General features: G+C 35.2%; 2 protein-coding genes across 2 annotated transcripts; one reads left to right on the forward strand and one right to left on the reverse strand.

Moving 5' to 3' along the window:
* The first annotated feature begins 1,063 nt into the window (after window positions 1-1,063).
* Window positions 1,064-2,999, forward strand: LOC113727246 (probable aquaporin TIP1-1). Its single transcript, XM_027251284.2, has 2 exons — window positions 1,064-1,729; window positions 2,341-2,999. Exons 1-2 carry the CDS (start codon window positions 1,328-1,330, stop codon window positions 2,710-2,712), a joined length of 774 nt encoding a protein of 257 aa, XP_027107085.1. The 5' UTR covers window positions 1,064-1,327; the 3' UTR covers window positions 2,713-2,999.
* A 4,863-nt stretch (window positions 3,000-7,862) lies between these two features.
* Window positions 7,863-10,049, reverse strand: LOC113742197 (transcription factor FER-LIKE IRON DEFICIENCY-INDUCED TRANSCRIPTION FACTOR-like). Its single transcript, XM_027269963.2, has 4 exons — window positions 9,492-10,049; window positions 8,786-8,983; window positions 8,496-8,669; window positions 7,863-8,413 (listed from the first exon to the last, which is right to left on the reverse strand). Exons 1-4 carry the CDS (start codon window positions 9,942-9,944, stop codon window positions 8,309-8,311), a joined length of 930 nt encoding a protein of 309 aa, XP_027125764.1. The 5' UTR covers window positions 9,945-10,049; the 3' UTR covers window positions 7,863-8,308.
* Between the last annotated feature and the right edge of the window lie 5,728 nt (window positions 10,050-15,777).

Consider the following 15,777-nt stretch of genomic DNA (forward strand, 5'->3'; position numbering starts at 1 on the left):
GAAATGATAGAGTGCATTAAATTCTAGACATTTCTAGCATGATTGACACCGGCCGAAAGTGGCAAGAAAGGGCCAAACCCGATACATTATCACGTCACATCAGCCACAACGCATCTGACGTGTCCCTTATCTTTAACGTTCGATCAATTAGGATTATTACTTCAACCTAGCTGGCACTGGAGCCAATGGATGGTCCCTGGTTCCCGTTCGCCCACAACTTCTGATTTAAACCCTTTGATATTATCTACAAGGACCAAATTGCTCAAAGGGGCCTCATATATATTTTTACAACGCCTTTCCCATGCCACACTTTTTAAACATTGCCATTTTGGGCTAAGAAGTAAGATGCAATTAATTAATTGGTAATTATTTTCTTTCTTTATCTTCCCTTTTGATTTTGTACAAACGTGGTTGTTCTATCATAAAAATTCAGCTACACGTCTTCATGCACGTTATGGCTTCCTCAATGCTGGTAATAAGATACCATGTACTTAATCTATAATATGATCGTATAATTAATCTATAATTTCATATTAGAGCAAAGCACATGTAGTTTTTATTTCACTTTTTGCTTATCAAATCATTGGTACTAAACATAGTTACTGCATTTAATGACTCGACTAGAGACACGGGGGAACTTAAGCTTATGAGAGAGGTTACCGCAAAACGTGATTTTAATCGAATTGTTGTTTTTATATCGAATTAGTTGAAAATATTCTTAACACATTTTCCATCTACTTCTTTTTTATCCTAAATACATCGTATTCAAACAAAGTGTTACTGTGTTATTTTCTACAAAAGCTATCAACAAATGCAATTCAAACGAGCTTTTTAAGACTTCAAAAATTAGATTTCTAATCATTTAAAATATTGAGAAGAGCTTCATAAGTATTTAATGGTTTGATTCTTGCAATTTTTCTAGAAGATAGTGTGACAGTCTCATTAATATATGAGTCCAAACTTTGTATGTCCTAAGTAAAATTTTATTTTTCACTCTTAGGTCTAATATATGATTCAAAGTGCAATAAAGGATCGGTGATGCAACTTAAAGATATAAGGGACAGTGATATTAAATATGAGTAACAGTGAGTGATTTTTCAACAAATACAAGGAACTATTTTTGTAATTTGCCCCATCCACACTCACCTGTTACCGGTCAACCCAGTTCCTACTAAACCATGCAAAGTTCCAATATAAACAGGCCAAATCACTCACGCAACCATTGAACCTACTTCAGTCCTGACCGCTGCGTGAGTGAGTGAGTGAGTTTTCGAGTATTCCAAAAACCTCATTAAACTCTTGAAAGAAAGAAAGGGAAAAAACAAAAATGCCTGAAGTGATCAGGGTGCCATTCCGGCGAATTGCATTCGGAAACCGTGAAGAAATCCGGCAGCCCGGTGCAATCAAGGCAGCCTTGGCTGAGCTTATCAGCACCCTCATCTTTGTCTTCGCAGGTGAGGGTTCCGGCATGGCATATAGCAAGTTGACTGGTGGTGCTCCAAGTACTCCAGCTGGGCTTATATCCGCCGCCTTGGCTTATGGTTTAGGGCTATTCGTGGGCGTCTCCGTCTCGGCTAACATCTCCGGCGGCCACGTCAACCCGGCCGTGACTATTGGCGCTTTTCTTGGCGGTAACATCACCCTCTTCAGGGGTATTCTCTACATCATCGGCCAGTTGGTAGGATCAATCATTGCTTGCTTGCTCCTTAAGGTCTCCACTGGAGGCATGGTGAGTATTCATGTTTGCTAGACGATCCGAAAGTATAACGATAGATAAATACGAACCATTAGTGATAAAAAAGCTGACTTAACACTTCACTGCCAGTAGGCAGTAGTCAAGTAAAAACTGAGTAAATATTTGGGCTTTTTATTTACAACATCTTTTGTCCTATGATCAAGTTCTTTTATCAAATATGTAGATCCATTCTTTGACCCCCAAAAAAAAAAAAAAAGAGTACGAGATTTTTGGAATTTTGGTTCTGGACAGTGAAAGATCCAACTACTATACTTACCAGCTCAATATGTATATAGATATCTTACCCTTTATAGTACGTTCAAGGAGGTAACAAACATGGAGACATGTGGTAACTAAATTTTTTAGAACCAACCAAAAGGTATCCAAAGAGGGCTAAGAAGGATTATAAATCCAGATCCTCTAATCCCAAGGTGGCAATAAATGTATTTCAAATTGTCTACGAGAATTTGGTTGATCCAAGTTGCAGATTCTTGGTTTTGTAAGATCAATTAGTACTTATGCTGTAAAATCATGATTTCTATGCCATTTTTTGGTGCCATGTCTACATGATTGATAGTGATGAATGAGAATCTTGAATTTGGCAGAAAACTTCAGCCTTATCTCTGGCGCATGGTGTATCTGTGTGGGATGCATTTATTCTGGAGATAGTGATGACGTTCGGGCTAGTTTACACCGTCTATGCCACAGCCATTGACCCGAAGAAGGGTGATGTTGGAACGATTGCACCCATTGCCATTGGTTTGATTGTGGCGGCCAACATTCTGGCGGGTGGTGCCTTTGATGGAGCATCCATGAACCCGGCTGTGTCATTCGGGCCTGCTGTGGTCAGCTGGACCTGGACTCACCATTGGGTCTACTGGGCTGGCCCCATCGTTGGAGCTGTGATTGCTGCTGCTGTCTATGAAATCTTCTTCATGGACCATTCTCACGAGGCCGTGCCCGCCGCAGATTACTAGGAAAAAAAAATTAAGAAAGGCTTATTTTTCCTTGCTTTGCTCTGTAATTTATGTGGGTCGAGAAGTTGGGGAGTTTTTCTCTTTTCTTTTGTTTTCAGCGCTTTTTTTTCCCTTCATCATCATCATCATCATCCTGTCCAGTGGCGTTTATGCTCTTGAATGGGTTCAATTGGTCAGTTGTGCCATGCATTTCTCCGGCCTTCATTTCATTATATTCATGATCAAATGCTCTGTTTCGGCTAGTTTTAGCTGCGTATAATAATGGATTGTTTGGTTGTTTCTAGTCATCATCATTTTCTTCTTAGTTTTGTGGTTGTATTTTTAGTCATCATCATCATCCAATTCTTCATCCTTGATTTGATTTCTCATCCCCATTGCCAATATGTTTTTATACTTTGTTCTTTACAATTTGGAAAGTAATAATAATAGTAATGTTATGGGAGTAGTTTTGATTGGTTTGTCCTCGCTTCCATTAATTTAAGTCTTAATTGTTGAAGGATGATTCAAAGCACCACTCATAATAATTATTGTCACTTTCAATGTATTGCTAATAGCAAGTTGTATTTTATTATTCTTGAAAGGTGACTAGGCCAAAAGTTTCAAGCTAATCTGCAATTGTCGTAATTATCGGGTGCCACGCGTTAGAGGGGCCAACTTTCAATTTCGTGAATCATGCCCGCTTCGGCTGCTCCCTTGTGCTTTAAATCACCACCACACGGTTGTGAGCCGATGATGGTGGTCACTTGAAACTATCGAGTATAGGATGGGAGACCAAAATGGCTCAAGGATAACAGCGCCACATGACTACATAAGAGTTTAAGATGAGGGCCAAGTACGCTGCAGTGGTTTTAGTACGCCATGAGTAGTGTTTATTTAGGCAAAATTCTACAAAATAAAACGCCTGTCACATTTTATCAAATAATTTTTTTTTTTACTTTTTACTTTTAAAATATTAATTTTACGTCTCTTGTAAATTTAAATTAGCAAAATTTTTGTTTCGATTCAAGTTTTAGATCACTTTTGAAAGTAAATATGATTTACTTGATTTTGGTAGTTGCAAGAGGTTCTTGATACATAACACCATCAACTTGGTTTCTAGTCATTAGTCCATTTACCCTTAAATCCTTCTGCTTTTTTTTTTTTTTTGTCGGTACGTTAGATTTCTCCATTAATTACATTAGGGGGAGGAAAAGGACATGAAGAGATTTAAAAATAATTCGAAGGGAATTGAACTACCATCGAATTAGATGGGTTCATTACGCACATTTCTAAATTTTTTAAGCAGAATCGTTTTTTTTAACGTGACAAATTGGTGGGAGGCAAGGACTGAAATCCGTCAAGCTTTAATGCAGTTCTTGCCTCCCACCCCACCTAGCCTTTGAGCTGGGGGTTCCTTAAATCCTTCTGCTTGTAATAGCATTTTTTGTCTTTTCTAGTTTATGCTCTTGTTGTTACTTAAAACTTTTTTGAAATAGTAGTGATCAACAATTTGCCTGGGAATATCCATAGCAGGCCGCAGGAGTAGCAAGTAGAGTAACAAAACACTACTGCTAAATGACTAGTCTGTTTCTGTACGTAGCTTGCAATAAAGGCACTTCACTCGCTGCTGCGAGACAACAGGACCCGAAGAGGCATCTCGAGGATACACGGCTAGCCCCACCAAATTAACTCTTATCTCCGACATGATTGTGAAGGACCCCCCACCCCCAAAAAGCCCATATCAAAAGATTCAAAACATGTTCTTTCAGTTTCAGCAGCATGTGCAACTGGTACCTTACCCAAATGATTTATTTCGCAGCTGCCAATTGCATAATTCACCAAAAGATAAAAAGGCGAACGATGGTGTTAAATCAAAGAGAAAACCGTGCATATTCAAACGCCTTTTCGACCCATCCGCTGGTAAATGTCGTTTGCATCCTGTCTTAAGGAGACGTATTTATGAATGCAGACTGCAGAGTTGCAAACCTCCGGGGTTTGCAAGGCTTCAATGGAATAGCTTAGGCTTGTTCTTAATTTCTGTTTTAATTATTTTGTTATGTTTCGAAAATTCAACTTTTTAACAAAATATATATATATATATGAAAGTAACTATTTTAATTAGAATTGTTTCTCACTCCTACATGACATACCTAATTGAAAAGAATTAACGGATTATGATTTATGAGTCACTTGGATTTTACCCATATTGAATCCTTTTTGGTTTATATTATATGCTTGCAAATTTATCTCTAATTTTAAAATAACTTTAAAAATAACTAATTTTATCTTAGTGATATTGCTCTAAAAATCAACTAATTTTTTCTTAATGATTCTACTTTCTATCAAATTATAACATACTATAGAACTATAGTAAAACATTTTTCAAATCACAATTATTGAAATATTACATATTCCATAAATTATTTCCTTTCACCACCGTATCATTGGTTAGTATTCAAATTATTCATCATCCCTTCCCTTAATTTTGAATTAACTTAGTGCAAAACAGAGAATAGTTAATTACACAAACAAATTGAAAATTCATATCTTTATAAATTCATAATAAATAAATAAAAAAAGACGGTGCTAAGGCATGAGTAAAATTCTAGTTATATTAGAAAGAGAGACTAAAAAATGCTTCGATTTTCTTAATATGACAAACATTTTGAAACATATCAAAATGAAGAGTACAGCACTTTCAGTAAGATGTAATGAATAATTTGAAAACCCTTTTTACTAGAGTAATTTTCACGCTTGTATTAATATATATATTTTCGTGAATGCAAGTTAGGTAGTTTCGAAGGTCATTTCACCGCTCTCTTCCGAAATCTAAAATCAAGTCTTGAAAATCAGCTGAGAACAAAGATTGTAGTTCTGTTTGTTTGTGATATACTAGTAGATGTCTAGAACAATTAATTCTTCAACTGCAGCCATCGTTCAAGTTGCAGCAAGTCATAATATGTGGATCTCATCCAACTCAGTCTTGACTATGATACGGAGAATTGGAGATCTGTCCATACTTCAAAGTTCCAAATCTCCAGCTAGCTGGGCATGGTTTTCGCAGATACCTTGCTCAAATTGTACCCTAGTGGTAAAATGGTAATGAAGCTCGAGAATTGTATCTTTTAAGGCATGTATATGTGATCTGAAATGAGGTGAACGGGACAGATCTTGTAGTCAACGATCCTAGCATCTAAGATTGTTAATCCTATATGTGATTCTAGGACCCAATGATTCCAAAACACATGTCAGCTTACGGATTTGGGGCAGGGATATGACCGTCCCTGCACGGTTCATGGTCCAGATTGGACCTCAAAAAAATGTGCGGCTCAGATAACAAGTGGTAACTCGATTTCTGCGCCAAGTGTGGGGCCCATCACTATCTGTTGTGAAAATACAACCTGTGAAAAAAAAGTTACACGGTGAACAAAAGAAGTTACGCGCTGTTAATGAAGAGGAAATTTGTCAGGGACGGTTGCAGGTGCCCCGAGTCCGTCAGCTTACTCCATCAAATCCTACTGTTTTTGGGTCAAAGATTAGCGTAATGTAATCCTTCTGGAATTTTTCAATGATTAATTTCCACTTAATTTTTTTTCCCTAAAAAGAGAAACCCTAGTGTATTTTGCTTCAAAAGTATACTACTATAATATAAGTTCATACTAAACGTTCTTCTTGAAATCTTACCCGACATACATTCTTTTAGAGTATTGGTTTTGTTTGGTTTGCTATTTTTTTTCTACAAAACTTTTAGGCTTTTTATGAACACATTTTTCAATCGCCTTTTAATCTCGTATATATCAAATCGGTACAGTACAATTTTTTTACAAAAATTTCAACAAATAGCATTGAAGTGAGTATGGTCTTCAATTATTGAAAATATGTGCAAACAAGGCCAAAAAAAAAAATTCAAAGAAAAGCTTAAAGAGAAAAATGATCTAGTTAAAAAAAAAAATTGTAGGATAGGGAAAAAAATTAAAAAAAAAAGGTGTCGAGTCTATTGATCATAATTGAAGGGGTGAAAAATGAATACCCTTTGTACTTCTAGTTTCACGTGATTATTGAGGTGACTAAGAATCAGCCAATAGCGTCTTTAGTTAGGGACGGGGATGGGCTGGCGGTGGAGGTGTTGGGGACCAGTGATGAGGAGTGGACCACGGGATCCAGGAAAATGATTTGATCTCGTGTCCTGTGTAAAACCAAAATGCTCTGGTCCTCCGTGAAAGTGACTCTACAGAAATGGCTGGTCGTATTTATTTTGTGAGAATCATCAAGAGATGGTCGGTGATACTTTGTTGACGAATTTCAATTCCGTTCACCAAAACCTCCTTATATTCATTGCCATTTCTCTTTTGAATGGCCTCCCGCCCTCCCAACCCCTCCTCTCATAATTGTCATTAACACATACAAAAGAAAATGATCATAGTTCGCGGCAACTGGCAACAATGTGGACAGGTCATAGGTACCATGATTTATTTTCCTTTTTGTTGGGCCGGGGGGTAGGTAGAGAATTGCATGTATAGGTACCATGAATTGATGATACTCTGTCTTTGCTAACATCTTTAGTGTTGCAGCATTGTAAATTTGATGAGACGTGAATTTAAGGGTGCATTTTTAGTCTAAAATTTGAAGTCTGAATCCATTAAATTATTGAATTGTTCAATGATAAGTGAATAATTTATTACTTAATTTTGCGATACGAGCAAATTTTATCTAAAAAATTCAGTGCCATTTAATTAATTCAGATGTTCAATTTTTGTTTTTTGTTATCAAACGATTTGAATATATTAAGATTTGAATCCGTTAAATTTAAGTGCTAAACTGAATTATCAAGCAAGACCTAAAATTCTAAAGGCCTAATCATGGTAATCTATCAATAGCTATTTCGGTTAAAGAAATAGGACTGAGGTTGGATTCTATAGCCATGAACATTTATTCAAGAGACAAATAGCCTAGCTGACAAAGGTTTCTAGACGAGCAGAGCCAGCCACTTTGGAGTTGTTTCTTTTTCTTTTCAATGTCAATTTTTGCTATATTGAGGCGAGGAAAATTAACATTAGTTGTAGGAACTAAAAACCATCACTTTTGTCACCAAACACCACATGCGTGATGCTTTACACATAGACCATAGCGTCTCAACAGTTAACAAACAATTGCTGAAAACGGTTCTTGGTCCATATTGGGCCAAGTCAATTCGGCCCAGCTAAATTTTAAATTTAGAGTTTCTTTCAAATCAATTTGTACAGGAAACGCAGAGGGAAAGGAAAAAAGAAATAGTAAATCTTTTGAGTTGTGTCATGAAATTGAAATTCGTTGGCCAAGTCCTCTCATTCAACAACCAAACCACTGAGCGAAACTAAGGGTTTCAGATCTTCCTTGGTGAACTAAGGGGAAGCAGAGTGCTTCCTTCCATCAAGAACACGCAAAACCGGTTGTTGGGCTTGATTGCCTGGAACCCAATTCGATTGCAATCCAGGACTCCAACACATCATTTGGGCCTTTCCGCCTCCACTCAACCAGAAAATAAAACACTAATAATAGCCAGAGGCCCGAGATGTAACAATAAAAAGTAACGGGACTGCTGGCTGGTTTCATCAGATACATGTTTTGATAATATGATCTAAGATGATGGCAATGCAACAAAATCGAATCCTTGGTTAAGAAAAGCGCTAGCAATCCATAGCTTCAAGTTTGGCAAGTTTATCTCCACCTCAAATTCGTTAACCTGTTTTAACACGAAAGTAAATGAGTTCATTGCAGAAGAGTTGAGGAGGGGTCCAAGCTAGCTCATCAAAATGAAAACTTACGTTCAAAGTGAATGTGAAGATATAAGTTTCGGCAGCTGCTGCCAAGTTGGAGCTGTGAACTATAAAGCCAGCTAGGGACTCAAGTGCTTTGTAAAGTAATGTTGCTATGCCCTGCCCTTTGTTGCATACCATTCTTACGTAAAATTCTCTTTCCTCCACTGGAAAAACTTCCATCTGTAGTCCAATAGAAAACAAAAATGAGGATATATCAGATTTTTTCATCCTGTAATTTTTTTTTTATCACATCAGTTGATTGCTTTTAGTTAGCAGGATTTATCCAGCATTTGAACCTGAAAAATCTTCTTGATTAGTGGAAGGTTGATGGTGAAGTTTGGTTTCTTGGCATTTAGGAAGGATTCCCCTGGATAATTATTAGGCTGGCTGAGAGATGACTCAAGACCAGCTATCTCAGCCTTTAGCTTCTTTGCCTGCATTTGCAGATCTTGCACATACAGCACAGCATCCCCAATGATAGAGGCCTTATCCATCTGCATGCTCCAATTGTGAGTGAACAGAACAACTTACACTAACAAATTCAAATTGCCATTCACTGTTCAGAACTGATCATCTGTGCTAGTAAACTTATGGTACTAGTTGATACTTTGCATGCAGCACTCCTTGGAAGATCGATCTATAAATATAGCAATTTCGAAATTTCAGCATTCGATCAAAATTTACTTTAATTTTCTCATGTTTAGGAGTCAAACGGATGGCTGTCAACCTTAGCAAATTGAGCCTGTGATGTACAGTCTTACCTACTAGGCTAGTACAGGTCTTACTAGGCTAGAATGTATGCGTCATGCTATTCTCTGTTATTATAACTTACTTTTATGCAAGGTCTCACAAGCCCTTTAGATCTGGTTGTCAATAAAAAAAATTGGGATCGATGCCAAACTACGAAAAACCGACTAAAACATGATCATAGCTTAATACATGATCATAGCTATTGTTGGAAAAGTAATTAGTTGTAATTGGCAGACAAAAGAGATAGCAAACCTTGGTGATATTAGGAACCAGGGAACGCAATGCATAGAGTTTTTCCTTCATCCGGCCTCTCCTTTTCCTCTCTGAAACCAAAGTTCTTGATCGATCAGTCTTCTTACTCCTGTTAGTTGGAGTAGTTGTTGTAGCTGAAGATTCCTCCTCCCCATCATTTTCCTCCTCTGCTACTTTAGTCTGTTCAGGTACTAAATTAAACTCAGAAAAGCTTGCTATATTGAAATCAAAAAGTTGATCTTCCGGGGGTTGCACCAATTCGCTTTCTCCAGCAATGCAACCAGTAATGTGGTCACAATCAAAGTTGGCGCAGAATTCAACAGCTGGTTCTGCAGTTTCACCTCTAATGAGTTCAATAAACTGCTCAAAATTGGTTACATCCATGAAATCTATGAACCCAAAATCGTTGATATTCCCCATTTCAAGCCCCAAGATATCAGCAGTCCCCTCCATTGTCTATGTTACATGGCCCTTAACGCTGGGAGTTTATATTTAGTTCTTCTACGAAATTTTATTTGTTTTCTAGAATTTTATTAAAACTCTTCGTGTGAACGGAATCATTCCTGTGGTTTCTGTTGTTAAGATAATCCACAGTTTTTAAACATTAGTATCAAACAGCTGACAAGTTTATGAAAAAGACAATGTAGCTAAAGTCCAGTTGACGGTTTCATGTATTTGACTAGTTACTAGTTTTTTCTGTTCCTGAGCTGATGATCTAAGGGAAGAAATATTAGATTATCAACTGCAATTTGTAGTTCAACTATATATTTTTGTTGTTTGGAAATGATTGGCCCCATTGCTTTGTTCTTAAAGAAAGAAGAAAGCAGTTTGAGAATAATGGTTTTTCAGCATCATCATTCATATATGTACAAGTCGTCATGCTGAAACCAACAACTTATATTGCAGAATAACCACTTGAGCAAGAGAACCAAATAGTCTTGCAGATTCCAATCGCCTATTCTTATTCTTCTTCTTCTTCCTTTTTTCTTTCTTTTCCTACCTCCAGGCTCCAACAATAGGTTACAAGTAACAACCTGAGGAAAGCCACCGAATTTAAGAACTGATATCTTGTCACTTTCAAGACGTTTACTTTTGTATCATCTCAAATAAGTCAAGCTAGTGATATCCTTTACAAGTGTAACAACTCATACAAATACTACAACTCATACAAATACTAACAATCCCATTTAATATCCACCAAAAGGTAAAAATTTGGTTCCATATTTCTAATCCTTGACTGGGATGCTCTAACTCTAACCGTTCTGTTGTCTCAGGATTTAGCAATTTGATAATATTGTCATCAACTCAATTGCTGTGCCTTTACTGCTGGCACTTGTCATACAGCACCTAATTTGATTGTTTTTTCGTTATTTGTTTCAGGGAAAATAGAAGAAACATAATCAGTATACCAAATAAGATAAAAATTAGCCTCTCAGTTTTGTTTCTTTCGATCTTAAGTAAAATATGCTCAATTCTGTGAAACGAGAATGATATGAATGTTGTCGAATTCTTCGTACTTGGTCGTCTTCGTCAAGTTGAGGTTTAGGATCTAAAAACATTAATCAATTCAAGAAACCAAGTGCAGGCATTTAGCACGCAGCAGCGATGGAAAGAACATACCTTACTTGCATTGCAGTTTCTTTTGCACGTAACTACATTACCTTACTCCCTTTAATAAGGAGCAATTGATTCTCAAATAACTATCTACTTTCTTAAACCAAACAAGCATTCATATAATAAAGCTTATAACTGGGGTTCATAATGTTAAAAAGCAGAAAATGCTGTGCCATCCCACATATTTCTTGCAGAAATTTCATAACGCAGTTTTTCCTTTTTCTGGAAACAATAATGTATGGATGAGTTTTTACACTCTTTACCGACAGCTTCGCCCTCTCATCTTCCTCTACAATGGTAAGAAGATCAAGGGGAGGTTTAACTCAAAAATAACTTTATCTATTAAACTAGCCATCAAGCTAGCAGCTTGATTACATTAGCGATACACAAGATATATATACAGTCACCTCCCTAAAGCATGAGATGAAGTCCTTTTTCATATTAGAGTATGCAACTAGAGCCCTCTAAGGACAGCATCTTATGCTATTTAAGATATCTGCAGCAAGTTTTCATTTTGAATTACTGACGATTAACTCGTTTGAACGTTTACGCTGTTGGAATATGTCATTCGAGATGTTTTAAGTTGTAGCATCAACTAGAAACAGCAAGTTTTGAAGCTGTCTCATATTAAGCCCAATTATTATCATGCTAGTTGATATCAGGAATGATTCAAATGATAAATTAAGTCAACCTTAGAAAGCTCAATAAAATTCCACAAGTAGTTCATCTTTTCAAAAGATTATTTAGGGGCTTCCAGTCTATCTTTAAACTAAATATATGGTATGGGAATTCTGGAAATCAAGCAATCCCTTCTGTCTCATGCATGCGAGTGCGACAACTAGATACAGTGATCGCGATTCATAAGCAATTTAGGAGTACTGTGAATGTTTTCCTCGTTTAGCTCCTTGTGGCCAGATAAAATGTTCCTCAATCGTTCATCAACACTCTAGTTACAGGATCAATGAGATACAAATTAGTAGTCTAGATAATTAAGTGACACAAATCAAGTTTGGGTACCATTAACAACTAATTAATTTGTTTTTTGGTTAAAATAGAAGTAATCCCTTATTCAGAGCCACCAGATGACCACAGAGATCAGATTAGAAATGATATATATATATATATATATATTGTGGGGGTACCAATGGATTTTAGGCTAGTTTAGACTCTCCAAGAACCATATATATATATATCACAGACAAGTAATCCTTCTCTTTCTGCTCTCATGAATGAATTGTATATTTCGAATTTCACCTAACTACAATATTCTACTGCAAGCTTAATACGTAATTTCACTTCAATAAGCTTTCTAGGAAATAAGATTCACGTATAAAAAATAACATATTACCGTCATCATCTTATCCAATGGCCAGCACAAGGTGATTGTGGGCAACACATCCATGGGTCAAACATAGCACGTTCGAAACCAAGATTTTTAAGTAATTAGTCATGCTAGACATTGCTAAATCTTGTGCTTCCACGGGCTGAGCTTGTGCACGTCGAGATGGCTCATAATTAATGATACTAAACTAAGCTAATCGTTGAAAACTTATATTACAGAGAAGTAATGAAGCTAATGGCGTCTTCAGAATGCTTAAGAGAATAAATCAATATGAAAGGATATTTTATAAGGGTTGTTGGTTCTGCAGGAAATTAAATTTTTAAATCATCTTATTTTTTTTTAGGTATTTTAATATTTATGTTTACTTAAATGACACTCGTTTTAAGAAAAAGGATTGAGTTGGACAGTAAAAAAAAAAAAAGAAATTGTAAATAGGAAGTCTTGAACAAGACCTCCCACATACAAAATAATAGTAATAATAATAATAATAAATCAATCATATTATCACATTACCCCCTTAACGTTTGGTGCTACTATTAATTTTCCCCTTAATGATATCTTTTAGTCACTTTACCCCCAACACTAATGGTCAAACTTAACGGAGTTTGTTAATTAAAGTGAAAAGACATGTTTAACACTTAAAATTATTATCACTTTACCCCCATAAAATATAGTCTCATTATCAATTTACCCTATAGAGGTATTTTTTAGGTAATTTATCCTATCATTAAATCAATTTAGCAATTTAAAAAATTTTAGAAGAAAATACCCTCCTCTTTGAATAAAAAATTAATAAAAAATTTAAAGTGACTCTCCTCTTTTATAGTATCAAGAAAAAAAAGTCAAAATATTAATTTCTTTCTTCTTGGTAATCTAATTAATATTGAAAAAAATAGAAATGTGGAGAGGGGGAGGGGGAGGGAGAGGGAGAGAGGGAGAGAGATCAATTTTTTTAAAAAAAATACAAATAAAAAAGAATTAAATACTTTTATTATTTGAAAATTATTTCACTTTTTTATTTACCGCCAAATTCCAATTCTAATCTCGACAATTTTAGAATAATACGATAATGTTAGACTATTCTTTTTTTTTTTGGCAAAATCTATTTTTTGGTCTCCTTCTTTCCTATCTCCTTTTCTTTTCCTAGTATTAATAAATGTGACAAACAAAAATTTGAGAAAACCCTTTTATTTTTATTTTTTTCGATCTCTTAAAGTGAAAAAAAAGGAAGAATAACCATTCCAACTTTTTTATTTTTAATTATATATAAAAAGGGTAAATATATTTAAAATTTTTTGACCATACTAGTTAGATTAACGATGAGGTAAAATGCCTAGAAAATAATATTAGGAATTAAAGTGATTGTATCACTATAATCTAAACGAATAAAGTGATAATAACAATTAGTAATGCCACAAAATAAAAGGATATTTTTGTCCAAAATTTCTTAACATATTGAGTTGAATTACTTGTGGGAGTAAAGTGACTAAAAGATAATGTTAAGGGATAAACTGATAGCAGTGATATAATTTAAAGGGGTAAAGTGATAAAAATCCATAATCAATATAAATGGCATTGTTTCTAAGGTGAATTTCAATTTGGCCCTTCAAAGTAGACCAAAATGTGAACTCAGCCATTGAAATTGATTGAGTCCCAATTAAACCTTTCAGAATGCAAATTTTTTTTCCAAGAATAATCCCTCCCCTCATCTCATTTTTGAACAATAATGTATGACTAAACTTCAGTGATAAGTGAAACCCTATTACTTTTTAGGAACTTTAAAGCAATTAACTGTAAATCATCTTATGTTCTCAGATATTTTAGTATCTATAATGTTCACTTAAAAGACAATGGTTTTAAGATGAATTTCAATTTGGCCCTTCAAAATAGACCAAAGTGTCAATTCGGATATTGAAATTGATTAAGTCCCAATTAAACTCTTCAGAGTGGAATTCTCTTGTTCCAAGAAAATAAGCCCTTCCCTCGTTTCATATTTGGACAATAATAAATGTTTGACTAAACCTTAGTGATAAGTGAAGCTCTATTATTTTTTAGGAACTTTAAAGCAATTAACTTCTTACCTAAATGAGCTATAAAAAGATAAAGTATCGCTTTTCCAATCTAAAAAGAGAGTTTTATAGCTATACAGGAATTGCAAATTTCGCAGCTGTTGGCTAGCAGATAATCAACATTTACATCCGAACATTCTCCCGTATAATTTTGTACCAAGTGGTAGATAGATGCCCGAACAAGTATGAAAATAGCTACCTACCTATCAGAATTTTGTTGGCTATTTGTCACCTGCTTATCAGCCCATCTACGCATGTTTCAGGGATATGAACAGCAAGATTTCCACGCAAACTGGCATAGCTTATCCATCCATCCATCCATATCTGGAAGCAACAGTGGACACAGCACAAATATATGCAGCTGTGGAAGTAGGCCGCGCCATAATCCACCTGTAAAGTAAAGCCACTTGTGGTCCTGATCCAAATGATTTACGCCGCCTCTCATGAGTCATGACCTCTCGTCTGAGGATTTGTTTGGATTGTGAATTATTTGAGATATTTTTACTGTAGCATTTTTTGTGATGTGATGTATGTGAGATAAAAAGGTAATTGGAAAGATAAAAAGGTGCATTAGAAATTGTAATGATGATGTAAGCAGATATAATTTGACAAATAATTCACAATCCAAACAGACATAATTTGTATGCTAATCCAGCTTTTGTTTTGCTGTTCTTGTTTTTTTCCCACTTCTAACTTTTGTAGTGAAGAAAAAGATCCCACCACATAATTTGAGCATTTAAACAAAAAAAAAAAAAAAAGAGGTATGTGTGTAGCTTGGATTGATGAAAATTGAATTCTGAAAATTGAAATATGAATTTAGTAACTTATTTAATTGTTAAATATTAAAATATAATATATTTGAATATATTTCATGTTAAGTTATAAGTAAATAATTTATTACTTATTTTTTTGGATAGAAAATTTAGTGTCACTAAATTAATTCAAATATTTAATTTTTTGTTATCAAATACATCTGAAAATGTTAAAATCTAAATTTATTAAATTTAAGTGATAAATTGAATTATTAAACAGAGTCTAGCGCAATTCTTTTACACCATTAACGTACTATTGCATCTCAGAGTCTAGTAAAAGCCGGTACCGTAGTATGTATATGTTATGGTCTCAATTTATCACTATTGATGAGGTTGTTTTGCCTCCGATGTAACCTGTCGACAGTCAAATTTGATACACTTGATCAAGAGATTTTGAATTTTCCATTATCCAGATTCTTCCTTCACCATGGAAAGTGGAAAATTCGTGC

Source organism: Coffea arabica, chromosome 1c (assembly GCF_036785885.1).
Source record: "Coffea arabica cultivar ET-39 chromosome 1c, Coffea Arabica ET-39 HiFi, whole genome shotgun sequence".
Classification (NCBI taxonomy): Eukaryota; Viridiplantae; Streptophyta; class Magnoliopsida; order Gentianales; family Rubiaceae; genus Coffea; species Coffea arabica.